Here is a 26,930-nt window from a genome sequence, read left to right as displayed (position 1 = left end):
ATTGAGTCTTTGTTTTTTTTTAACATTGCTTAAGTTAGATAGTGTCTTAGAGACCCAAGTTAGACCAAATCATATGAACAATTTTAGTAATTACTGCATTGAAGATATTATTATTATTTTAGACACAATGATTTGGTTACATGGAAACACATGAGCAAGTTAGTTTTCTTACATAGTGCCTAGAGGGAGGACTACATGCTAACACTTTTATGTGTTTAGCCATTAAAAAAGAGCCTTTAATCCTGACAGTAGATTGCTTTTCAACTGTATAAATCATTTATGTATATTTGTTTTGTCTTATTCTGGGCCTCTAGACATTTCTTGTTTACTCTGAATCTCCCTGGCAGAGCTTACCAGAGAAGAAAATGATTTAAAAAATTGGTTGATTAATCATTTTAACTGAATGTGAAGAAAAAATTAAAAATAATAATACAAAATCAGAGCACAGGAAAGGGGTGTCTTGGCATTTAGATAATCCACAAGCAGCTTTTTAGAACAATTATCAGATGAACAGGTGAAGTCCACAGAGCTTGACATTCCAGATGCACAGAGCCCATTGTATGAGGAGATAGGTTCTTTTAGCAGAATATCTGACTAAGAGCTAGCTTTAGGAGTAAGTCTTGAACTTGAGAACTGATGGATGATGTCACTTTGTATGCTGTGAATGTGTTGCTCTGATTGGTTGATAAATAAAATGCTGATTGGCCAGTAGCCAGGCAGGAAGTATAGGTGGTATAAGCAGACAATGAGAATTCTGGGAAGAGGAAGCCTGAGTTGGGAGATGCCATCTTGCCATCCAGGGAGCGGCATGTAATGGCACACTGGTAAAGCCACGGAAAACATGGTGACATAGATTAACAGAAATGGGCTGAGTTTAAATGTAGGAGCTAGTCAGTGGTAGGCCTGAGCTAATGGCCAAGCAGTTTTAATTAACATAAGCCTCTGTGTGTTTACTTGGGTCTGATTGGCTGTGGTCCAGGTAGGATATAGAAAAGCTTCAGCTACAGAAAATCATTCCTGGGATATCTCTCTTCCAGAAGATAGGGAAACTCAAGGTACAGGAAGACTATATATGGCTTTAGCCCTGCAGGAGCTTGAAGCCTAGAAAAGGGATGAAGATATGAGATGAACAAAGCAATTCAGTGTGTTAGAAAGGGTGTCAAGTATCTGCTAAAAACTTACAGAATGATCATGTCCTATTCCAAAATGTAGAGCGAGTCAGGCACCTGGTTTATCTGCCACGGCCTCCTTTCTTTGTAATTGGCGTATCTGTACTAAGTGCTCCATAAATGCTACTCTCTTGTCTCCCACCAGTATCTGAATCATTATTTGCAAGTTAAACATCACTGTTTTCTCTGTGCCTTGAATGCAATATGGACAGCTGCTTCATGCCCTGCTGCCATCATGGAGTGTACCCTCAGATCATTAGCTAAGACAGATCTTCTATCTCTGTTACTTTTGCTTGGTATTTTGTATACCACAGTAACATGTAACTATTGATCTTATTTCAAGGAATAACTAGAGAAACTTGGTTAAAAATGTTATTTATCACTATTCCAATTTGTACCTAGTATTTCTTGGTTAATAACATCTCACTTTTCAGTGTCATCTTTCCTAATACCATATCAATCTAAGAATATTCCAGGACTGATAAATCTCAATTTACTGTGTATCCTGAACTTCATCTTATGACATCATAACAATGCCCTTTTAAAACAATGCCAAGTGCATCTTCCCTCAGTTGACATATATACTTTGCTATTCTGTATTGTATTTACCACTTGCTTACTTTTCCCCTAACAATTGGAACATGTCTAGGAGATTTAGGCAGTTAACCATTACTTTAAACAGATAATTAAATTAATATGATTTTATAACTACTAGTAAAAGCTATTTGAATGCTTTTCAGGTCAAAATAAATCAAATACTGTCATGTCACTAAAAACATTATTTGTTTTACATATAAAATATGTGTGATGAAGAATAGCTATTTCTCCACTAAATATGATATGGCATCTAGAAGAATTAGAAGATTCACATGGCATAATTCAAAGTCAACCAGCTTTCTTCCTTGCCCACACCCTAAACTCTGCATTTCTCTAGTACAATGAAGGAAGCGTTTTAAAATTCCAAATGGAATGTATAATCATGAGAATGTAGTGTCAATAAAAAGATTAAATAGATGAGAGAGAGAGAGAGAGAGAGAGAGAGAGAGAGAGAGAGAGAGAGAGAGAAAGGCAAACAGCTTCCTCTTTGGGACTGTCAATAGAACTTTCAGAAGCAGAAGTCAAGCAGATGCCACTGACCTGAGGAGATGTCGATTTGGCTTGTCTTGGTCTGTGTGGTATTGATGTGGACGCCCACTTTGCTGTCCACAAGGTCAATCTCCACATTGCCTAAGTTATCTGCAAAGTGACTGAAGAGCAGGAGACCACTGGGGTTCCAAGTCCTGAACTGGAAACTGACTGAGAACAGGTCCTGATTAAGTCTGCCAGGCACCTCCAGGTAGCTTGTAGCATTGAAGAAGACTGGTACTGTGTAGGGCTCCACACAAGAGAAACTCAGATTCCCCTACAAGCAAACAAACATTTATGTGAAACTACTGATAAAGAGATGGTTCTACAAATATCCAAGAAGTGATGGATCCTGTACCAAAGCAAAGGGATAGCATCTCTGCCTGATTTTGTGAGTGCATGGAATTTGATGGAACTTCCTGGAGTGTTAGACCCAAAAAGCAGTAGCTGGTCTTCTAGCTCAGAGCACAGCACAACACCAGTCAAGAGACTGATGGCTTTGTAGCCTGTTGTGATGCAGAGACCACACAATGGTCTTCTTTCATCTTATCATCATATTTTAAGGACTTTGATGACATTATTACTTCCTTCAATTATATATATATATATATATATATATATATATATGTATATATATATATATATCATATACTATATATCATATATATACACCAGGAGGGTGTGGGCGTGAGGATACAAGGAGTCTTCAGGGAGCTGAGTGAATTTCACTGAAATAACAGCTACTAATGTCTTTGAGCAAATTTCTTTTAAAATGTTAACTTTGTAGGGATGGCAATGAAATGCTCTACTTCATGATTTTTTTCCTAATGTTTTCAGTGTGTGTGTGTGCAGATTTTGCTACAAAAATTATTCTGTGGTTGCCAACAAATAATTTGTTAAAATAAAATATACTTGTAGATGCCTTATACTTTATAAAATATTTTGGCTATTCAAAGGCTTTTCTCATTTCAACATGCTTTGTAGTTACAGTTGCCTTAGTAATGAGTCCCCATGGTTGGTGTTCTGTAGTTTAAGTACCAAATGGATACATCTCAGGACCAACACTGAACTAAAATTTTACTTTTTAAAATGCAAATAATAGAATTGTTATTCTGATGCTTTACATTCTACATTGTTTCCCTAAAGCATCAATTTTTGAGAACAGTGAAAGGACCTCTGTAACACTATATCCATTCCAAATCTTAAAAGCTTAACAAGTGTGTGTGTGTGTGTGTGTGTGTGTAGGTGTAGTGTATGTTTGTGTAAGCATATGTGGGATATATGTTTGTGTGTGTTTGTATATAACCATAGTATGTGGTATATGAGCATATAGTATATTGTTTTGTGAGAAGAATATGGAGTATGTGTGCATGTGGGTATATTAATTGCTATGTTAGTGCATGTGTTTGTATGTATATATTATGTGCATGTCCTTGTGTATTATTGTATGTGGTATATGTGTGTGTGTGAATAGTACATAGTGTATGTGTGTTACTACGTGGTCTATAAGTTTATGTGTGTGCATAGAATGTGGGGTATGTATATGCTTGTGTAAATATTACATTACATATATAAGTCAGCAATTGCATATAGTATATGATATATGTGTTTGGTAGATTGAATAAGAATGGCCCCCATAGGCTCATATATTTGAATGAGTCAGTTACCAGAGAGTGTGACTGTTTGAAAGGATTAGAAAATTGGAAAGGATAGCCTTGTCAGAAGAAGTGTGTCACTGGGGATGGCCTTTGAGATTTCAAAAGCCCATACCAGGCTCAGTCTCTCTCTCTCTCTCTCTCTCTCTCTCTCTCTCTCTCTCTCTCTCTCTCTCTCTTTCTCTCTCTCATTTCTTCTGCCTACAGATCAAGATGTACCCCTCAGCTAATACTTAAGCACCATGTTCCCACCAGGCTCCCCACCATGATATTTGACTAAGCCTCTGAAGCTGCAAGCAGAGCTATAGGGAAGCTCCATGAAAAACATTTGTTACTGTCTTTGGGGCTACCCAGCAGTACATAGAGACATGGGCTGCTAAGACACCCTCCTAATTTGGTCTTCAAGAAATCTGAAACCAGTCTCCATAGGATCCACAAGAAGCTTAGCATGAGCTTTTGTGACCCGCTCTTGTTTCGCCAAGGAACAAAAGTCATTTTTATTGAATCCATTATTTAGCTATTACTCTGATACTTCATTTATAGAACAGTCCATATATGCATATAATTCATTTTGGTTACCCTCTTCATCCTCTCCAATTTCCCTCAGCTCTTATCAGTCTGTTCTCCCTCTTATGAGTCTTAGATGAAAGTTTAAAACTATTGGTCACAAAGGCTGGCTTTACTCAAAGTCAATGTGTATTCTGAGTATGTCAAGTATCTACACATTGTTAGGCAACATCTGTTTTACACTGTGGAACTGAACCCAAACAGGATGAAAAGGGATAGATATTTGTTGTTATTTAATGTCCCATAAAAAAAAAAAGTTCATGTGAATTTTGTAAGTGGATCAATATTTTGACTCTTACCACATTTGATGGCTCTAATTTTTTCCTCCGGGCAAGATCAGTGATGTTGACACCATTGTAGTTGATGCTTTCCATGCAACCCTTAAAGTTCTTCCTATTACTGGAACTTGGCTTGCCAGAGAAAGGTACGCCTCCAAATGTTATCTTTGAGAAAAAAATTAAATGTAAATGTTTACACTTTCTTACAACAAACTATACACAGTTATAAATACAATCGTTAGGCATCTTTATCTTAGTCAAAAATAAGCAAACATTATATCTTACCTAAAAAATCGTTTGCTTATTACATTATGTTGTTACTGAAATGCATAGTGGAATCATTAATTCCAATGATTAGATTATAACTTGACCAATAACATAGCAAACTTCCATTGCAGTTTTTAAACACCAAAGGCATTTTATAAATTGTCTTGAGAGTATTTTAAAATGATTTTATCTAGCAACTTTATTTTATCAAGGAATATTAAAACTATATATTCATATTTATCATTCAAAGACATGTTACCAATAAATGCCTCTAGTAATCTCAAAACAACCAACACTAATGTAATAAGCTGATAAAGTGTAACCCAAAGCAAGGAATACTGTATTTGCTCTCTGTGGGCTTTGTGAAGTCTAATGACTGTTGAAGTCAAAGGTTCATTAGAATTATTTTGAGTATAGAAAATGGCTGAAAAACACCATTAGTATATGGATTAGGAACTTTGTGGGACACGGGGGCTATCAGTTGGGCACTCAGGGTTTACACATTTTATAGATCTTGCAGACCTTAAAGAAAAAACCAATCCTCCTTAATGTGTTCTTTTGGGTATCCCTGTTATAGGGGATATGTTTTTTACCCCACGTATGTCTCACAACTTTCAAAATCTGTAGCCATAATATAGATGATACAAAATTATACTTAATCAGTATTGTTAGGAATATTCACTACTAATAGTGAATTAGTAAATAAATGTAATGTATAATTGTGGTTGTAATAGCAACTTCTATGAAGCAGACTTTTCCTTTATAGGGTCATCCTTTTCAATTTCCCCTTATAGTTTATAATGTGAAAGGAACCGTTGAGACATTTTCAAAAGTGAGGACTTTATATTTGATATAAGGCAAGGATGTGCAACATTCTAGGAGGCTCATGAGTAAATTATGTTCCATTATTAGGTGCTATGGCATTTAAAATGCTTAATTAGTTTTAGAGAAAAAGACAAATTAATGGTGGTTTACGAAACAATGTTTGTAAGAAGGCCCCACTTAAAATAAAATTAAGTATTATTAATCATGTTCAGCTGAATATACATCACTCACAATGAGTTCATACATGAAAGGAGAAGTTAAAAATAAATTAAAACACATAGAATAGTATTAGGAATCCACAAAGGAAAAAATATAGAGTAACCTAATATGGTCGAAACATTGAGAAAATATTTGAAAGACACAGTGATCCTGGCCTTGCTAGGTACTCTGCACTTGATCTTGATACTGATAGCAGTAACCATAATGCTAAAATAAAATGCTGTGTAGTTATGTGCAGTTTCTTTGCTGATTACTTTTAAGGAATTAATAATAATCCCTCTTAAGTTTTTAACATTTATTAGTAGTAGTATTATATGAATGTGTGTGTGTGTACATATGTGCATGCCATGACACATAAGTGGAGATCAGAGGACAACTTGTGGAATAGGTTCTCTCCTTCCATCATGTGGGTCCCAGTGTTGAACTCTGTTCCTCAGGCTTGGCAGCAAGGGCCTTTACTTGCCAAACTGTCTCACTGGCTCACATAATCTGTTTGGTGTTGACAGCATCACATTCTGAATATTTTGTTATACTTGTTTCACGTTACAGATTTGTTCCTCTGTGCACATGGTTTCTACCATCTGAGCTTTGTTTTTCCACTGGGATGATGACTCAAATGCTCCATAAATGTCTTCTGCTTTCGGTAACCAGGGATGTGCGTTCATGGGCAGTTTCATCCTGAAGCACTCAGAGCAAGGGTTAGAGGGTGCTTGGCAGAGAAGTGGGGTCTAACACCGGTTCCCCATGGAAGCAATCACGTATTAGTTTGCCGTTTATTTTTTCTTGCCATAGACTGCCATTAATTAAATGCAATTGTTGCACCACATTTTTAGGTATCCTAAAGTTATGGTGATAAAACCCCTTTTCAATATTCAGGTTAAAAATCCTATTTGGGAGTTTCTGTAGCCTTAGTAAGATCACTACCATTTTTAACCCTTATAAGCCAGTTAATTGGGTATGAAGAAGTCACACAGTATAGCAGATGTTGGCAGACACCTCCAGTGTAATTTCTCTACAGCCTTTTTAGGATGGAGTAACAATCCTCTCTAGTTAGCGCTATCATTCTCAAGTCAACATATACAGCATATATCAACCTCTGTGGGAGTAGTTTGCTCTTACAGTATTTTATTGGTAGGATGTATGTCACTCCAAGATCATAAGGAAGTCTTTAAACCTATCTTCCTGCCTGCTGCTCATAATAACCATGAGAATGTAGATGTCCTTCTTGGAGTAATTTGTCATCAGGATAAAAAACAATGCAAGAGGAAAGGAGACTGCAGTGGAATGGATGGCATTGGAAACTACAGCTAAGTGCAAAAGATGGGATGCCTTCCATGTGAAAGAGATAAACATGCATCTGTTATATAAGCATATGTACAAGTATGGTTTCTTCTGTACACATGTGTATATTTATATTTATATATATATATTTACTGATATATGGTATATGTATATGTACACATTCACACACATACACACACATATATATATACATATATATATATATTTGTTATTTTATCATGTGATCTAAGAAGAAGTATGATCTTATTTTCTTATTATATTAAGGGAATATGAATTACTCATGTCACACAACCAGTGAGGGTCAGAAAGTGATTCAAATTCAGGCTTCCAGTTCTGCTGGAGGGTATATGGTTGATTTTCTCTATGACTGTGGTATGTTTATAGGTTTAAAAAGGACAATAAGAGTCACTTCCTTTTTTCACAAGCAGAGATATATTGCAAAAAATCATGGCATTCATCCAAAGCACTGTAAGTGGCGTTTAACTGAAGAACAGAATCAAATCTAGCCAAACCTTGGATTACTGCCCTGTCTCTTAGTTTCCTTAACTTGGAGGAGAACAAAATATATACTCCTTCAATCTCACACTACCATGTAGTTAGCAGTTTGACTGCTTACAGTGATCTTCCTACTTTATCATATAATGACACCACAGAGAAGAGCTTTGGGCCACTTTCATACACAATAGTAATGTCAACTTTGAATCATGTCAAAGGTGCAAAGTAGTACATCATGTCTCTTTGTTGATGTACATTGTTAAAAATGGAGGCAGGTGTATTCTGTCTACCCCTAGCAATATTGTATTGGATATTGCTAGTACTAGCTGGCTCTTCAGGACTGATGTTCAACAGAACCACTATTAAAACACAAATAAGACAGTGTTTGAATTAAATTGCTTCCAACAAAATGTTAATATCTACTTATAATTAAACTCTACACTTACTATATGTGCTCTACAGGTTATTTACACAGCACCTATCTGATGCATGTACTGTTGTGCAATGGTGTGTTGGTTGGCATCTTTTTGCGGTCCCCTACTCAGTACTTACAGCATGAAATTCCCCACGGTGAGATATTTATGCTATGACAGTTAAAGAATCAGACCAGTGTATTCCTCCTTTTCCACAACAGTGGGAGCTTCTGAGAGCTTCTAGCACATTCCTGTTAAGCCTCAATGCCCTTTGCCTCAGACCACTTTGCAAGAACTGAAGTCAAGTAGATCGTGGGGAACAGGACACAGTCTTTGTGAACATGAGAAGACTAGCTCTTTTATCCTTTATATTACAGTTTAATACTACAATATGAGTTTTACAAAATACATGTTATGTTAGGTTTGAAGTTTTTTTTACCAGCTTGTGTGGTAGAAATCTACTTCTTCTGTTGATACATCAAAGAGACGTGGGCAACTGTTCTGATACTGGCTCTTAATAGGCCCCAGATTTCTTTAAATAACACATAAAGTATCTTTACTACATAGTATAAAATACAACATTAGACACACCAACTTTTACTGTGACACATGATAATAGTTGCTGTTCCCAAGAAGAGAGTTACTAGAGACTAGCTTATCAATGAGAAATAATAATTAAATCATCACCATTTTTCAGTAAATTTATATTTCCCCTACTACTTCTTCTGATAAATATGTTCCACTCATTCCAGTCCATAGCTGAGAGTCCCCAAAATGAGAATGTGATGTATACAGAATGATTTGACACACTGTGAAATCCTAGAACTGTTGACCTCATGTAGAATGTGTTGCGTGCACATGAATATGCACAGATTTTATCACAAACTCAATGAGGTCTGTGACCCCAAATCTTTAATTATGGTTTTTGAAAATTGGAATTATTTTTGCCCATGGCTAATGCTTCAGGATGTCTCCCTATTCTGTGATACTTCAAAGTTTATTAATGGAAGATGAATAATTCATCTGCAAGTTATCTAACACAATAGAGCAGTAAGTCACAAGAGATGCAGTATCAGCTTTCAGGAGATTCAAATTTCTTGGACTTTCTTATTCTTTCACTATTAAAAGAAATATTTTAGTTTTGAGGTTATAATATCATTATATCTCTTCTCCCTTCTCTTTCCTCCCTCCAAACCCTATTATGTATCCCACATGTTCTCTTTAAAATTCACAGCTTCTTTTAATAATCATTTGGAGATGAGTATTTTGGGGTATCAATAATTCACGATCAAGCTTATGTTTTTATGTTAATTTGTCTCCATTGACATATAAACACATTTTATAGCTATCAATTCAGATTTATCACCAATAATTTTATGATGAGCATATTCTATATTATTAAATTTTACATATAGTTGGAGGCTAATACACAATGTGCACATAGATTTCCTCTTTCTCAAATGTAGATTTTAATGAACACAAAGATTCATAGCAACCTCAGATGTTGTCCCAATGTATACTAAGTCTTTAAAGGAATCACAATTCTTATCATCATCCAATGTATGGTCTTGCCCTGTTCTGTCTCACGACTTTCTGTTGTGTGTGGTGAGGTCGGGAGCCAAATATACAGTACAGGAATTAACCAGAAAAAGAATGACAGTATCAAATTAGAGGCCAAATCTGAAAATGTATTCAAGCACCATAGTTTTGTTCATTATCCCACTGTTATTTATAAGTAGGGAGGTTTGCAAATGGCTATCAAATTAGTCTGACATAAATTTCAAGTGATTTGAACCACCTATGCTCCAAATACTTTGGAAGATTATTAAAACTTGACTAGTTCCATGAACTAAGAAAGTTGGGAAGCATCTATCTGTTGACATGTCATGCTTTTGATCTTGCTTGGGTGCTTGCTCTGGAACATGCAGTGCTTTCTTCTCACTCCAATTATATACAACACTGTAAAAGCTTTACCCCTGTTCACTAGTAACAGATGTGATGCACTGTGTTGGACCACTCTGATAATTTACTTAAAGCCTAATATATCAACTTGAATGTTATAAAATTATAACATATGTACATATATATATATATATATATATATATATATATATATATACATGTATATATGTATGTGTGTGTGTATTAAACATCAAGGTGATCTTTGAGTTTTTTAAGTTATCTGTTTTTTATATTTATTTATGGGTGTGTGTGTGTGTGTGTGTGTGTGTGTGTGGACACTCACATGCTCCATTGTGCTTGGTGAGATTAGAGGACAGCTTGTAAGAATCCATCTCTTTTTTCACTATATAGAGTGTAATTTATTCAATACAGGATTGAATTTAGGGTGCCTTTACTTTCTGAGTAATCTCATTGGATCAGAGTATTTTAAAAATGCTTGGTTATTTAGAAATTGAAATGAATCTTAATGGACAATTCTTTAAAATGTTCTATATTTTATTTTATTTTTATAACAACTATGTCTGAGAAAAGTTTACTAAAATCCTATCTATAGGTATGAATTTATAAACAATATAAAATAGAAGTGAAGAAATTTTTAATCTATATACTACAAAACACAAGTGAACCTTCTGTATATGACATACTGCATAGTCTCATGAGTAACAGATGTCATAATTCGTTGCCAGTAGTGATGGTTGGAAATAGGGGTCCATGAGGAAGGGCCTGGTACTTATGGTGTGAGAAGTGGAAGGATATGTGGACTTCAGGTAGCTGGAGACCAGGGGGAAGCACTTAGCTCTGTCTGAGCATACTCCCCAAAGGGACTGCAGACCAGTCCAGAGGGGATGGAGGACACCAAAGAAACGGGACTTTCTAAACACAAGAGGGTCAATGCACATGTGAAGCCACAGAGACTGAGGCAGCATACCCAGGGCTAGCACAGGTCTGCGCCAGATGTAGTCCTAGGACTAAAAGGAGAAGGACACATGCCCCTATCCCTAACCCTGTTTCCTATTTCCTAATTCCTATAATTGGAAATAACCCTATTTCTAATTAATAACCACTTGTAAATGAAATTTTAGTTTACTTCGAAGGACTTTCACTGGTGAGACAAACTACTTTCGAGGGTGAGCAGCATGCCCAGAAATAGGTGGCCAACAGAAAATGAACTAAACAGTATCTTTGGAGGCATCTTGTATCATAATGTCAGGGAGTTCCTTCATTTTTTAAATTTTATTTTATTTTTAACTTACTTTTCATTCACATATACATTCTCTCTCTCTCTCTCTCTCTCTCTCTCTCTCTCTCTCTCTCTCTCTCTCTCCTACAGGTACTTTGTACATATATTATGGATTTCAGTTTAGTGTTTTCATAAGTTCCTGAGTATGCAAAGAACTGGGACTCTGTATCTATATCTGCTTCTTGCCTTTGCTTGGGCTCTTTTCCTTCCATTCATTTTGTCCTATTCCAATGTGTTATTTTACTTTATTATTATCACTTATAAGCCTGTTTGTTTTCCTTTCTTTTTTAAAGAAGATTTTATTATATATATTATATATAATATATATATATATATATTATATTTTTTTTTCTTCCTGCACAATAGAAGAGGGTACTGGATCTCATTATAGATGACTGTGAACCACCATGTGGTTCCTGAGATTTGAACTTAGGACCTCTGGAAGAGCAACCAGTGCTCTTAACCTCTGAGGCATCTCTCCAGCCCCTCATGTTTGTCTTCTAGTGAGAGGAAAGAGGGGGTGGAAGGGATGTGGGGTGTAACTGGGAGGAGTAGAGGAAGTAGGGGAAACCATAATCAGGATATTGTATGTGAGGAAAAAAAGCAATTTTCAACAAAAGAAAAAATTATCAACTAAAACATATATAATGTATATTACAATTACACATATAATTTGTTAAATGAATTAGATTTAAAGACATCTCCTTTCTACAGAGAAGGACGGGGAAAAGGCTTGAGCAGATACACAATTAACTGATATGTAATTAAGAGAAAGCAATAGTAGAGTATGCATTCCCTTCTCCTCTATCACAATCCCACATTCCCAAGTGTACCTCATAGTCCAAATCCAGGTAGTCAAACTCTCCATTGGTGCGGAAATGCTGCATGCTCCTGTCCAGGGTCAGGTTAATGCTGCGTCCCTGGCGCTCAATGAGCACAGAGTGCCAGTGGTGATCATCCAGCAGGCTCCCTGATGTCACGGATGTGTGGCCATAGATGGGGCCAAGCTGGTTGCTTCCTGAGTAGTGAGAGCAAAAGGGAAATAAGACATTGACTGCACAGCCCACTATGCACAGGGGCTGATCTTCCCTTTACAATCTGAAGCCAATATACAACTGGAGCTCTGTCTATCAAAGTTGGTATAGGAGAGCCAGGATTTTTGCAGTAGCTATAAACAAAAGCTATGAATATGAAGAAATGCCTGCTCTCTTAAAAAGAAAATGCAAACATTTTGGACAGTGTTGTGAATTCTGCTAAGTTTGGGAGGGTGAATGAGTTATCAGCTCAGTATCACATGGGCTCAGGTGCCAGAGGGCCTGGGATCTGATGGTGCCACCACATTAGTTTGATGTTTAGATGGGGACAAGCTGGTCACTGCTCTGAGTCTGGTTTCAGAGTACAAAATGGGGAGAGTAATCCTTGTCTCTTCATGTGTGGGGATGAAAGCAAAAGTGTGTGGGTGACAATGAAGTGTGTGTGTGTGTGTGTGTGTGTGTGTGTGTGTGTGTGTGTATGTGTGTGTGCATGTGCTCCTCTCTATGGTAGGAGAGCAGAAAGGAGGAGAAATAAAACAAGGACTAAGTCTAAAAAGCAAGACTGTTCTGTGTTTTATTGTTGGAAACACACGCACGGATGGCAGTACAGAGTGGCAGTAGGTGTTTGAGTAGATATATTTCTACTCATGAATCCCAGTCAGTCAATAAAACTTTGGAAGTGAACTACTTTCCAGTAAAATGGTAATGACTCTTTTTGGTGAGGTCATAGAACGAGCAACGTGTTTCACAAAGGTAATGTCACATCTCTATAAACCACAGTTGATTTTCAAAGGTTACTCTACGTGTTTCATTAGAGAAAAGTAAGATGAAAACAGCTCTGAAAAAAAATATCTTGGGCTGGAAAATAGGTCAGTGAGGAAAGGCACTTGGTGTCCAGCTGACACTGTGAGTCGGATTCCAGGGAGCCACATTGTAGAAGTTTGACTCCTGCAGGCTGTCCTCTGACCTCCACACATTCACTGTGACATGCAGGTGCTCCTCTCCATGTGCACATGTGAAATAAATCCAAAAAATTAAAATAAAATAGCTTCTTTAGACACACCTCAACTGTGGTTGTGTGTACACACAGGTTCACATAGATAGACATTTCTCAAATGCTTTTATTTGGTTGGGGCTCTGATTCCCCCACTGAACCTTTCCCTTCCATTCTATAGGGTCACGTGCTACAAATAATTTCTAGCCCCCTCACAAGTCTTGAAACAAATGCTTGTTCATGATTACAGATGAAGAATATTATGAAGAATAAACAAGTAAAGTGAAATGCAAATTATTTTCTCCACTAAAAATAGTTTGATCTATTTCCTTCTAGATGTTTTTCCATATACAACCATTTAATTATTCATATGTATGCTGTATACATATTCAGGTATATATATATATATATTTAATGTGAAGCCTTTGATATATTAGTTATGTTTCTTGAGTATTCTAGTTGCTTCTTACTGTGCTGCAAAGCTGCTGCCTCACTGGATAAAAGAGCACACCCACTGCAGCTCACTGCAAAATTAAGAGAACATTGTCCTTCACCTGATTCTGGACAACACATTACTTGTCTGCACTCCCAGTCTTTTCCAATGACAGGATTTTCATGTCTTTTGATCTACACCCAGGGATGGATAAAAGTGAGTTGAATTACTATATTGAGCCTTGCAATACCATTATTATCCTGAAATGTAGAACACATATTACCACTTTTTAAAACTTTTTATTTTATTTTATTTTTTTAATTTTTAATTTTTTTTTTTTTTTTTTTTTTTTTTTTTTTGGTTTTTCGAGACAGGGTTTCTCAGTGTAGCTTTGTGCCTTTCCTGGATCTCGCTCTATCGACTTGCCTGGCCTCGAACTCACAAAGATCCTCCTGCCTCTGCCTCCTGGGTGCTGGGATTAAAGGCCTTATTACCACTTTTTACCATAGAAAATCTCACAGGCTCTGACTACCAGTTCTTAGCCCCTATGTAAATATGAACTTTAAGACATTCTGAAACAGTTATACATTAGGTTCATCTGCCATCATTAGGAAGCTGAGGGAAGTTTTCTTCCGTTAACAGTGATGAGAGTCATTTCTTTTCCATTGGTTTTTCTGAAAGCTATTTCAACTTTTTTGTCCATGGTGGAGGAGTTGCTTTACACTGATTTATTTGAGGGTTGTGTGTTCATTCCTCACTGGATTTTATGCATTTCGAAATCATGTGCTTCTTCTCTGTAACTCTGAAGGATCACTTAGTGTCTTCTTGATCAGACATCGATCCTTATAAAGGGAATCACTTTGTGCCATCTTGATGAGTCTCCTGATGGGGAACCAAGGTCAATGGCAGCCTTCACACTTTCCACAGCACCAAAGCCATCCTTCTTTTTCAAGTTGTCCCAACATCAGGCAGACTACGGTAAACATCTCCCAAAGCTGTCTTTACAAAAGTGATAATTCCACCACTGCCGCTGATCCATTCTCTAGTGTTTTCCATTTATCTTTCCCTGTGAATTTGTGTGCCAAGAGTGGCACAGACCTGGCATGCAGCAGGTGACTGGTGGTCATGCTCATCTTCCAGGGTCATGACAGTCATGGCCCAGTGGTTGCCTGGGTAGTAAGTACACTACAAGTCAGGGACTCTGGCTCCTCATCACTCAAAATGCCATGATGACCAGTTATATTTTATATACTATAACTGCCTTTGAATGACATATAGAACATTTCTATAGAATTAAAACTATGCACATGTGTGCATAAAGACAAAACAGGTATGCACATAAAAATATTTTTAAATAAACTAAAATTAAGCACATTTTAATATAACTAATATATTTTTATAAATTTTACTTTTCCTCCAAATTCTGATGTTGAAATAATATTGAAAAATATATCTTTGGATTTAAATTTTTTTCTCATAATGTCTTATTTTTTAATGATGCTTGACTAAAATATGCAAACTACTTCAAATGTCTGAAGCTGTGTGGTCAGATAATTTCCCCAAAATATCTTTATTAGCAGAATAGAAAAAGAAAAAAGATCCTTTCTGTCACTTTTAATCCTGTGAACCCTGAAAAGACACACTTACTAATTTGATCAAAACATGTTATCTTACATTTTATTGTTTGTTATGCTTATAGCTGATGTGATGGAGTGTTTGGCATCTTTAGTGTTTAATTTTTTTATTCTGTGTTATCTTTTGTATTCAATGCATACATTTTTCTCTTTTTGCAGCTTGGAACTTTTATGGAGTGGTGCAATTGGTTTTTCATGAATGGCATTAAAATTGCATACATAACATTTGCATATCCCTTGGCTTCAATTCATATGCACTTGATTTTAAATGTAAAAAACAGTATTTTTATAAGTATATGATTCACATTTTCATCATTTTTTACTTTTAATGTGGATGATATACAGTCAACGCTATGGTAATTCTGGCATATGGCAAATATATGGCAAAATTATGGCAATTTATTATTGCATAATTCAATTTGTGTTCCTAGACTTGACAGCCATCCTCAAAATAAGTTAACACAGAGAAATCAAGACATCCTCAGGAATATCCAGAGGCTCAAGATAGTACAGGGTAGGGAAATCCAATTTTTAAGCGTTGTCTTGAGTGTTTTAATCTTCAGTTTTGTTGTTTTCTCTGGTGATGTGTTTAACAAGTGTATTTTAGTTATTCATTTATTGTTAAGTTATTATTTTTGTAGAATTCTTATTACAACAGAGAAACTACAATCCATGAACTGTATGTTGCCTTTGAGTACTCCTATCTAGAACCCAGAACACTGAGCCAAGCAAGAGAAAGAAATGTCATTGTCTTGTCAATCTGGGATTCTGAATGTCACTGCCAATGCTGTGAACATTTTCTTAGGCACCATGTGAGTCTCAGTTATGTTATCAGCAAGCCAACAGACATGGTCTCTGTTTACTTAAAAGTAGTGGGAAAATCACGCAAGGTAACAACCCCTTAAGTTGCCTCAACTCCCACCAATATCTCATTCTTCTGCTTCCTTTAGTAGTCTGATCAAATTAAAATATTATTTCCACAACTTTTACTCTTTCTTCACTTATAAAATAAGTCAATAACAGTGTTCTCTCGATTCCTCAGAGAGTGAGTAAACAGTAACCTCCATACGGACAGAGCCAGTATTCACCTGTCTGTCTCCCTGCCAGCTGACATCTGAGGTGAGTTACACATCACTGGTCACTTCACTTTCCTTGGCTTCTGGGGCACTACATACTCTTTATTTCTCTACTCTTCTTCCTGCTTAGTTGCCCCCATAGTGCATTCTCCCCTGATGTGTTACAACGGACCCCATATAAACACCTTTTGTTTATGTAATAGGCAGCTCAAACATGCTGTCTCCCTACTAATCCCTGTAATTCCTTCTGCCCTTTTTTATTTTCTATTTCTGAAAATGACACTAACCATTCCTTTAGTGCCTGAGCCTAAATCCTGGGAATTATTCTTTGTTTCTATTCTTTTCTTCTTGCTTCATACACAATTCATCACGGGTTATGCTGAATTTATCACTACCATAATTTCTCAGATACATTTCTCTTTATCTCCCCTGATAATTTTCCTTGGATGCCAGTGTCATCTCTCCCCAGCCATGAAGATGTCTTCTTTGACTCTCATGCTGACTTAGGCAGTCCTTCCCATGAGAGTCTCAGTGCACCTACAAAGTCAGCATCATAGAGCTGTTCATTTTTGATACCCAGAACCTGTAGCATCCTACAGGACCTGAACAGTCTCCATTTCCTGGACTTCCTCTCTTGTTTTCAGAAATTCACTGAACGTATGCACTACAGTTTGCTTTTTGTTCCATAAGCATTCGAACTCTCTGTCTTCAATGGTCCCTCCCTGTGCAGTCTTCTCTCTCCTGTTTTTTTTTTTGTTTTTTTTTTTTTTTAGATCTTGTCTTGAACATTGTGGCTTTTATTTTTTTTTCTAAGAGAGCGTTTTCCTTCATACATTCTGACATTGGTCCTATGGCTTCTTAAGGTGGCACTTAAACTTGGGCTCAGTATAATATATATGTACTAAACTGATTTCCTTCTATCACTCATAATTTGCTGTCATTTACTTTTATTTCACTGGAATGGTTCACAAACTTAATGAGACAATGTCTTTCTGTTCTCTGATATATGCTACCAACTACTATAATACTGAACACAGTGTAAGTGCTTCAACAAACCTTTTGTTGAATGAGTAATGTTATGGGTTGAATCTAAAGTGTTCCCCCAAAGGGCTGCTGGTTAAAGCCTTGATGCCAGCTAATGAGGTTTAGAAAAATGATTGGATGATGATTGTTTTAACCTCATAGATTCATCAGTCAATTCACCATTGAAATAATGATTTGATAGTGGTATTGAGAGGTGACAGGCAGTAGGAGTAGATCTTAGTTGAAAGAAATAGGTCACAAAAAGTGGGCCACTGAAGTTTCTATCTTGTTTCTAACTTCTTCTACTCTCTCTGTTTCTTGGCCCCCATAAGCATATATGTTCCACCCTGCCCTTCTTCCATGGTGTTCTACCTCAACAAAAGACCATAGCTATGGGTCCAGTGACTACAGATTGAGTCATCTGAAACCTGAATCAAAATAGTCTTTCCTCTTTTAAGTAATTTTTTCAGGTATGTTGTCACAGTGAATAAAGGTGACTAACAGAAATAGATATACAAATAGATAATCTGTCACTATAGATGAAAAATAATTGACAATATAATGTGAGCTCTTAGAATTATAATTTCAATGATAGGTAACATTTAAAATGCTTTGGATTTATTTATTTTATATGTATTAGTGCTTTGCCTACATGTATGTATGTGTACCATGTACATGCCTGGTGCGCATGAAGATCCAAAGATGACATCAGATCCCCTGGAACTGGAATTCCAGGAATGACACTTGTGAGCTAATACGTATTGCTGGGAATCGTAACTGACTCCTCTGCAAAGAGTCATCTCTTCATCCCCTTCATTGTAAATATTTTAAAGATGGAAAAAGAGAATAGAGAATCACAACAAACCTAGATTTAAACTGAGGACCAGCTTGGCTTTTTTCAATTCCAATGTAATGTAATCCCCTTGCTGGCCTTCACCATGCAAGATTACTCCTTCACTTTCCGAGGTCTTGAATTTCAAAGCAATGACATCTTTGAGTGTTTTCATCTTCTTGTTTCTGAATCGGTAGGGTAACACAACATGACCATCAAAGTTGATGACGTCAGCCCCTGAGAGGAGAGAGAAACACCTCATTAGTCTGGTAGCTTTAGATAAGCATCCACTTCCAGCTAGTGCCTACTCAGGAAAATGGGAGTTTAATGTTTTCCTGAGAAGGTGGATCCCTGTGCTTTTATTTCTTTTTGTTAATTTACCATGTATCTTAAAGTGTATTGACTGGAGAGTTTTGATAAGAATGATCATAACCATATCTATCAATATAGAATTTTATTTCAATTACTATATTGACAATACAAACTCAGTTAATATGAATATGATTAAAATTTCAACTTGGAAATGTATAATTTAGTGAAAAAGAGTAAAAGAAATTAATTAATCCTGTGAGAGTTTCATACAACATGCTTTGATAATATTCACCCCACCTCCCAATTCTTTCCATGTCCAATCCCCTTCCCTACACATACAACCTTATGTGCGTGTGTGTGTGTGTGTGTGTGTGTGTGTGTGTGTGTGAATTTTTTTTTCCAACAAGACCAACTTATATTGGCCAAATGTACCTGAATGTGTGGTCTTCTACTGGAGAGTAGTCAATTCACCAGGGGCTACATGCTTACAGAAAACTGTCTCTCCATTTCCCAGCACCTAACAATTGTCTATGCTCCACAGTATGGGTGAGGTTTTGTGCCACACTCCTGGCTTTATGCTGGGGTTTGGTTTGGCTTGGTCTTGCACAGGTTTTGCCCATGCTGCCCAAACTGTGAAGAGTCAAATACTGCATCTCCCTTGCTGTGTTCAGAAGACAGTGTCCTTGTTGTCTACCACCACCTTTGGCTCTTACACTCTTTCTGAAAAATGTTCAGTTGTAAGACATTATAAAACTTAATATTTCTTCCTTAAGAAAATAATTCTTTGCAACTTAGTAAATACATTTTAATTTAAAAATTTGCTTCTCTTTTCTAAATACAGTATGCAGAAATTTGAAATACAGTGTTGGGCGGTATACTGGTTTTACCTGATGTTTATATTCTTCTACATTTTTAATAAGTTTGTCATTGGATTTGAGGTTTGTAACTAATTACTCTTCAGTCCTCTTTGGTAACTTCAGATAACTCTCTTAGACTCCATATTGGTCCCTTGGATTTGGAGTGGGAAAATCAGGGTTAATGATTGAGGCTCTACTAATTAAACTTAAATATCCTGAGTTACCACTTCTGAGTTGGACAAACAAATATCCATCTGTACTGTGACTGGAATAGAGCTAATTTGAATGTAGGGGATCACATTGGAATTTTCAGACGTGAGGGAGTGTGCAGAATGTGTGTTACACTTGCTTCATCATTGCTACTCATTTCCATAGTCATTTAGTCACTTGCTCAGCAGTAAGAGTAAGAAAGGAATGTGTACTGTCCATGCCTGGGCAATGGGTTTCCACATGATGGAATGGTTCTAAGGAGAATTATGAAAATGTAGATCAAATATTACTATAGCCAGCAGGGGGGTTGTTATTTTTAGATATGTTTTGTGGAGATATTTTCAAAATCTCATGTCTGTTACCTTTTAATTTTGAAATTACAGAAAAGTTAGTCAAACTGGATTGTTCTAGTACCCGAAAATCATAGTTCTGTACAAAGCCAGCCTTTAGGTTATGGGAGTTCTTCCTAAAACATTCCCACAGGAAGATAGCAGGGAAAAGAAGAGGGAGTTGAAAGCTCACTGGAGAAGTGTTTTCTCATTTCATATTCTGATTTTCTGGCATGTGCTTAGTTCCAGCACCACGGGGAGCAGTTTGATTTGCAGTAATTAGAGTGAGCCATTTGACCAGCTATGTCCCCAATGTGGTGGCAGAGGAGGTGAGGGCTACTCTTCCCGCCCAGCACCTTTTGAGTACCACCTCTTAGGCTAAGTGTTTGTTCTCAGCAAAGTGAACAACAGCAACTGTTTCTGACATTATTTAAGACTAAAGGTCTGTTTTCCATAAAGTCATCAATAGCTTTAAAAACACCAAGGTGATGATTTCACATATATGCCTTTAAATCAGAGTTGAAACAATGCTGTTTTTGCAAGTTCAGAGAGGGGCTAAGGAGATGTCTCAGTGAATAAAGTGCTTGTTATGCAAGCACATAAAAAGCCAGCTGTGGTGGGGCAAGCTCATAATGTCAGCTCAAGATGAGTCAAGGTAGCGGAAGCCCAGAGCTTACTGCTCAGCCAACCTTGCTGAATCTATGAACTCCAGGTTCAGTGACATCCTATCTCAAAAACACAAGGACGAGATTTAGGAAAATTCATGACTTCGGCCTCTGGCTTTCACAGCACAAGCATACACATGCACACACATCAGAACACTTACACACATTCAAACCATAAATTCTTAAAGGCATATTAATTAACTGAAAGTTTCGAGAGCCAAACTTCAGCTTGTTCTTTCAGTTCTCTTATAATCAGCGCTGTTGGCCATACAAAGCCCTTCACAATCATCAGACTCCTGTTCCCGCCATCTGCATCACAGGGGTTTATATTAATATAGAGGGTGAAGGAACAATCATTAAGTCTTGGCTTCTACTCACACTGCAAAGCCAATTAAACTAGATCTTAATCATCCACACTGTCATAGCCGAATTCCAGTGGCAATAACTTCATCATCCATGATGAGAGATAGAGGCAAGAAAAACGGTACCCGATATTCTATTCAGAGCTCAGGTTGAATTTATAATCCCACAGTTGGTAGAAATTCCTTTTTGTCTTGAAAAGTGGATAAATGAAAAGCATAAGAAGGGAGTCAGTTATGACCTCTGGAGAGTAATTTTGCCACCAGCTTCCTATCAGTGACAATTGAATAATAGAGCCATCGTTGTTTTATATGCCTTCTATATATATTAATTGTGACATATAATGCTTCTCATTCAGATCTCAGGAAGCAAATGTCCCTTCAGCCTAGATAGAGGCAAGAAATCTCTACCTTTATATGTTCATATAAGTGGAAATCTCTATGCCGTGCCAGGAAAAGAAGAATGATTTGTGCAAATGTGGATGCTTTCCTGCCTCACACTTAGCACAATGAGGAAGTGTGACAGACAGAATGGGTGTGGTTTATTGCCTCTAGACAGTCCTATAGTATAGATAAAAATCATGAAGGGAAGTTATTCACATTGCCCAGCCTCATTTTACCTACAGTAAGTCCTTAGTGGTGGACTGAAAAACTGATAAAATGATCTTCAAGCCAGACCTCCTACATTACAAAGTCAAATCCGTTCCTCTATGAATAGTTTAAATTCTTTTGAAATATCCACATATTCTCTTGTGACTGTGAGTGAAGAGCTAGTTTGGAAATTATAAAACTCCCTGAAATGATCTATGTAATATAATTTATACTTAAACACCTCTCATACTCCTTTAAAAGAGTCTGGGATGTTGTATAATAATGCAAATAACACCCACCACAGATTAGTTCTATTCCCTATGAAAAATAAATTAAAAATTCACTTGAAGTCTAATAATATGTTGCGCTTATTTTAGGACAAGCTGATTTTTTCTATGATTCTGATTACTTACACTCCCTAAAATTAAGATTTTTCTGCAGTGATTAAATATATGTGGTTGAACTGTTTAAGCAATCTGAACAACAATAATGGCTATTCAAAAGTGAATGCCAAATCATAGTGTTTCCACAATTTTGCTTCTAACAATAACTCAGGGATCTGGGAGTATGCCCAACTCATCAAATCCTCGTGCAATGAGGCCGTTCTTGTTTTGTTAATTGGGCTGTGGTTTTTTACTCTCTGAATTTGTATAAGATGTTCTGGAGAATGTTTACCATGTGAGCACACTGGAATATTATTTTAAAATACCTTGGATATATTCCTACCCAAAATACGTATATTGTTTCAAAATTACATAATGCATATTAAAAGTAGAGTGTAAATCCTGGTAAAAAGAGATCAGGTATTGTTAATGATCAGTAGTTTGTTCAAATGTTAGATTTTTATATTTTATCTACCAAGCTATGCATCTATCTAACATACAGTGAAGCGTAATCTACACAATACATATATATGTACAGTTTGTGTATTAAACATGAATACAGATATAAAATAACATGAGTTGTTGCATATACTATAGAGACTGTAATATTGCATATTATATATACATATTATACAGTATTTATGTTTATATATACTAATATATAACAATATTTGTGTGTGAAAAATTACATATATAATCATATTAGAATTCATAATAAATAAAGACCAAGTCACTTCAAAAGTCTGAAATACATTTCTAAAGCTAAAGTTTAAAAATACAAGATGGGTTATGGGAGGAATTTAGAAAAGTTTAGAGATGCTGGCTAGAAACAGCTAAGAATGATGACGGCAGGACTCAGTGAATGAGTTTAGTGGGACTTCAGAAGACAAGAATGCTAAAAGAAATGTGGATAGTCAAAGGCAGCTTTGAGAAATTTCAGATAGTAAAATGATGCCTATTGGAAATTGGACTAATAGTCATTTGTGTTACATCTTGCAAAGGATTGTCTATATTTTGCCCATGTCTTGAAGATTTGAGTGAGGTTGAATTAAAAAGCAATGGATTAATTAATTTGGTCTGATAAATTCCATATGAGCATAGCACTCAAGCTGTTGTGTGGTGATTGCTGGCTGCTCTAGCCATATTCACAATGTGAATTGGGAACAACGTAGTTGAAAGTGTGAAATGCATGGAGTCAAGAAACGACCTTGAGTGAGGGTTCCTGCCACTGCTGCCAGGACCCACCGATGTTTCACTTTAGCCTCTGTGGCTTTTCATGTGGACTCGACACAAGTCTAACCGTGATCCTTCAGATCTTCAGTATCAGATGGAATTGCTGAGGCTTCCAGTGTATTGGCCTAAGTGTCTACCTGGTTCTTTTCTATCAAGCGTGATAGCCATTATTGGATTAACCAGCTTCCTATAGTGTAGCTCAATTTCTACATCCTAGTTCCCTAAAGAATCTTGAACAATGAAGCAGTTTTCATTCTTTTCCTTCTTAGTGTTGGGTTCATGTAAAGATTCTTGTAGAGCTGGCTAGTGGAGGTCAGTCCCTTCAGTTTCTTCTCATCTGGGATAGACTTTATTTCTTCTAATATTTAGATGGAAAAAGTGATAGTAATAGTCTTCTTGGGAGGTAGTTTGGATTTCTTTGCTGTTTTTTTCTTTTCTTTCAGCACTTTTAATGTATTTTCCATTTTTGTTCGCTTGTAGATTTATTTTTCATGAGTGATGCTATAAATCGAATAGGCCATTAGTTGTCGGACTTGATATTTTTCTCTTTCTGTTTTCAAGGTTTTCTCATTATCCTCGATTTTTTGACAGTTTCACTGCACCGTACTTTGGTAACTATCTACTTTGGCTGATGCTAGCTGAGGTTCTTTCTGTTGAGTCTATATACCTATGTCTACTTACAACTTGGTGAAGATTTTAAGCCTTTATTTAACTTTAATGAAATAGATTTTCAGTGTTCCCTCTTTTTATTTTCAAAATTCTTTTTTTTTTTTTTTTTTTTTTTGGTTTTTCGAGACAGGGTTTCTCTGTGTAGCTTTGCGCCTTTCCTGGAATTCACTTGGTAGCCCAGGTTGGCCTCGAACTCACAGAGATCCGCCTGGCTCTGCCTCCCGAGTGCTGGGATTAAAGGCGTGTGCCACCACCGCCCGGCCTATTTTCAAAATTCTTAAAATTTGTGTTTGAACACTTGATAATGCCCCATATGTTGTACAATCCTTCTTCCTCCTTTTAAATGTTTCTCTCTATTTCTCTCTCACTTTTCCTACTTTCCTATTTTGTTGACGATCTTAATTCAATGGCTTGATCTCTAGTTACTAAAAGTATTTCTTTAGTTAAATCTGATCTTCTTAAAAGGCTCTCTTTCATATCTTTCATTTCATTGGGATCTTATTTCCTATATCCCTGATTTTCTCTTTTTATGATTTATTTCTCTGTAGTGAATTTTGAATTCATTTCCTGCACTACCTGCCCACATTCTGGTACTGTTCATACATTCTCTTCTGAAAAATTACTGAACTGAAAATCAATAATCAGGATAATTAAAGTGTTTTTTCAAATAGCTAATAGATGTCCTTCAAATTAGGTTATGTTTCTAAATAACTGTACTTCTTTCAAAGCTTTATATTTCCTTTTGTATTTTATTGTCCTTCAATATTTGAACACCTGTATAATTGTCACTTACATACATTCAATAAAGCTAGTTCCTGTATCTGAAGAGCATGAATGAGTGCTTACCCTGGTCTTGGGAACACATGTTGTCTGGGATGTATGGTGAGCAGCCAGAGCACCAAGGCTGTAGATTGGCCAGGCAACATACACTAGATTCCATTGGTATTGTTCAATTGTTAGTATGGGTTATGGGTGTTTTGCAGATCTACAGTGCTTATACAGGAGTCCCCTCAGTTCCTGACTCACTGATGTAGGAAAGACAGGGATCTTGGCACAGTCTACAATTCCATGGATAGTGGAGAAGGTCCTTCATTAGGTTTTGCTTCACGGATCATAGGCCACAAAAAGTCCCAAGGGAAGTTCAAGCTATGTCCACAGCTCTCACTCAGCCTGCAGTTTCTATATACTGAGTTGCTTCCACCCAATGATATGCTCCCATGTTCAAGTCATGCCAGCCTATGCCAAGTTCTAAGCAAAGGTACCAAATAGCAGTGAGTGTTGTGAGAATGTAAGCTCTATGTGTTGGAGAGATCTAGAATGGGTACCCTCTTCAGAGCATAAGAGTGAGTCACCTTAGTTTGTTTTTATGGCTGGTCTCATTTGCATTTTCCTGCTTACCTTAGTAACTGAATACAGGTTCCCTCCCACAAGGAGCCACTGCTAGAATGGCTAGAATTGGAATGGCTTTACTCTTCTTCCTAACTTTCATGTTTGGTTTTGGTGATATTTAGGTCTCCTATCACTCCTTTATTGGTTCAGAGAGTATTTCCTCTCTCTCATTCCTCAAATGCAGTTTCTCTTTTGTTACTCTGATTCTTTACTCTTGCAAAGTCACATAGAAAATATTTCCTTCTTTTCACCATTGGTCTCCTCTTCTCTATAAAGTTTACACTCCAATACCCAACTGCCTAGAAGACTGATCCACATGGATATTCCTGGTGTATATCTTTCTCTACTTGTCAAGTATGTAATTCCTTATATAGGCTTCCTTGCCCTTGCTCTTGTATTTAATATCAAGTCACTTAAGCTGGAGAGCTAGAACTTTTCTGAGGTCCTCTATTTTCCCCATCCCATATTACAGCTACTTCAAGTCCTGGGCAATGTAGCACTTGTCAAGTTTCAAAAACATAGATTACCTTTATATATCATAATACAGCTGCCTCACACTTGGCAATATACATTGTATTTGCAAACTTAAAGGAATACTTCCCATACGCCTGCCTGTCAACCCTTGCATTGTCTCTCTAGAAGCTAGAAACACTTTCCTGATATGAACGCTTTTGCGAAGAAAAAGAAAATCTAAGTTGCATAATATATATTGTAAAATCTTTATAGCAACTCATGCCTTCACCAACTGTCTCATTATTTAGAGCAGATTCCTCATTGTGTGCTAAGGTAAGATACTAAACCAACTGAATCTCAGGTTGAGGTTGTGGGAGTCTCCACCAGAATTGACATGTTGTCTTCGTTTGGTTACATTTCAGCCATTGTCCAACTCTTGGAAAAAACTCACCCACTAGAAAGTTTGTCTATATAAGACAGTGCTGGCCTGATGTCCCATTAGAACTTGCAGAACTCGAGGCATCACTCTTTAGGTTGTACTGAAACTATATTGCTAAGGTCTCATTTCCTCTGGTGGTATTACATTCTAAGGCACAGACCTCGGATCATTACACTTTGCATTCTTAGTATAATAAGCTCTTCTTCTTCTTCCTTTTTTTTTGGGGGGGGGTTTGTTTTTTTTTGTTTTGTTTTGTTTTTTGTTTTGTTTTGTTTTTTGAGACAAGGTTTCTCTGTGTAGCTTTGCGCCTTTCCTGGAACTCACTCTGTAGACCAGGCTGGCCTCAACTCACAAAGATCCACCTGCCTCTGCCTCCCAAGTGCTGGGATTAAAGGCGTGTGCCACCACCGCCCGGCTTAATAAGCTCTTCTTAAATTGATCTAAATAGAATGTGTCTTTGAAATATCAAGGCAAAATGAGAATTGCATTATGTTCCTG

The 26,930-nt window shown here is 36.7% G+C and overlaps 1 protein-coding gene across 1 annotated transcript in view; it reads right to left on the bottom strand.

Moving 5' to 3' along the window:
• The window catches only part of Cntnap2 (contactin associated protein 2), a 1,432,736-nt gene that overhangs the window by 1,114,999 nt on the left and 290,807 nt on the right, over nt 1–26,930 (bottom strand). Inside the window, exons 5-8 of the mRNA XM_059257035.1 lie at nt 18,577–18,780; nt 12,351–12,535; nt 4,816–4,959; nt 2,307–2,571 (exon numbers count right to left, since the gene is read on the bottom strand). Of these exons, the coding sequence (XP_059113018.1) occupies nt 2,307–2,571; nt 4,816–4,959; nt 12,351–12,535; nt 18,577–18,780 (798 nt within the window). The remainder of the gene's footprint in view (nt 1–2,306; nt 2,572–4,815; nt 4,960–12,350; nt 12,536–18,576; nt 18,781–26,930) is intronic.

This window comes from Peromyscus eremicus, chromosome 3, assembly GCF_949786415.1.
Source record: "Peromyscus eremicus chromosome 3, PerEre_H2_v1, whole genome shotgun sequence".
NCBI lineage: Eukaryota > Metazoa > Chordata > Mammalia > Rodentia > Cricetidae > Peromyscus > Peromyscus eremicus.
This window is presented reverse-complemented; position numbering and strand designations above follow the sequence as displayed.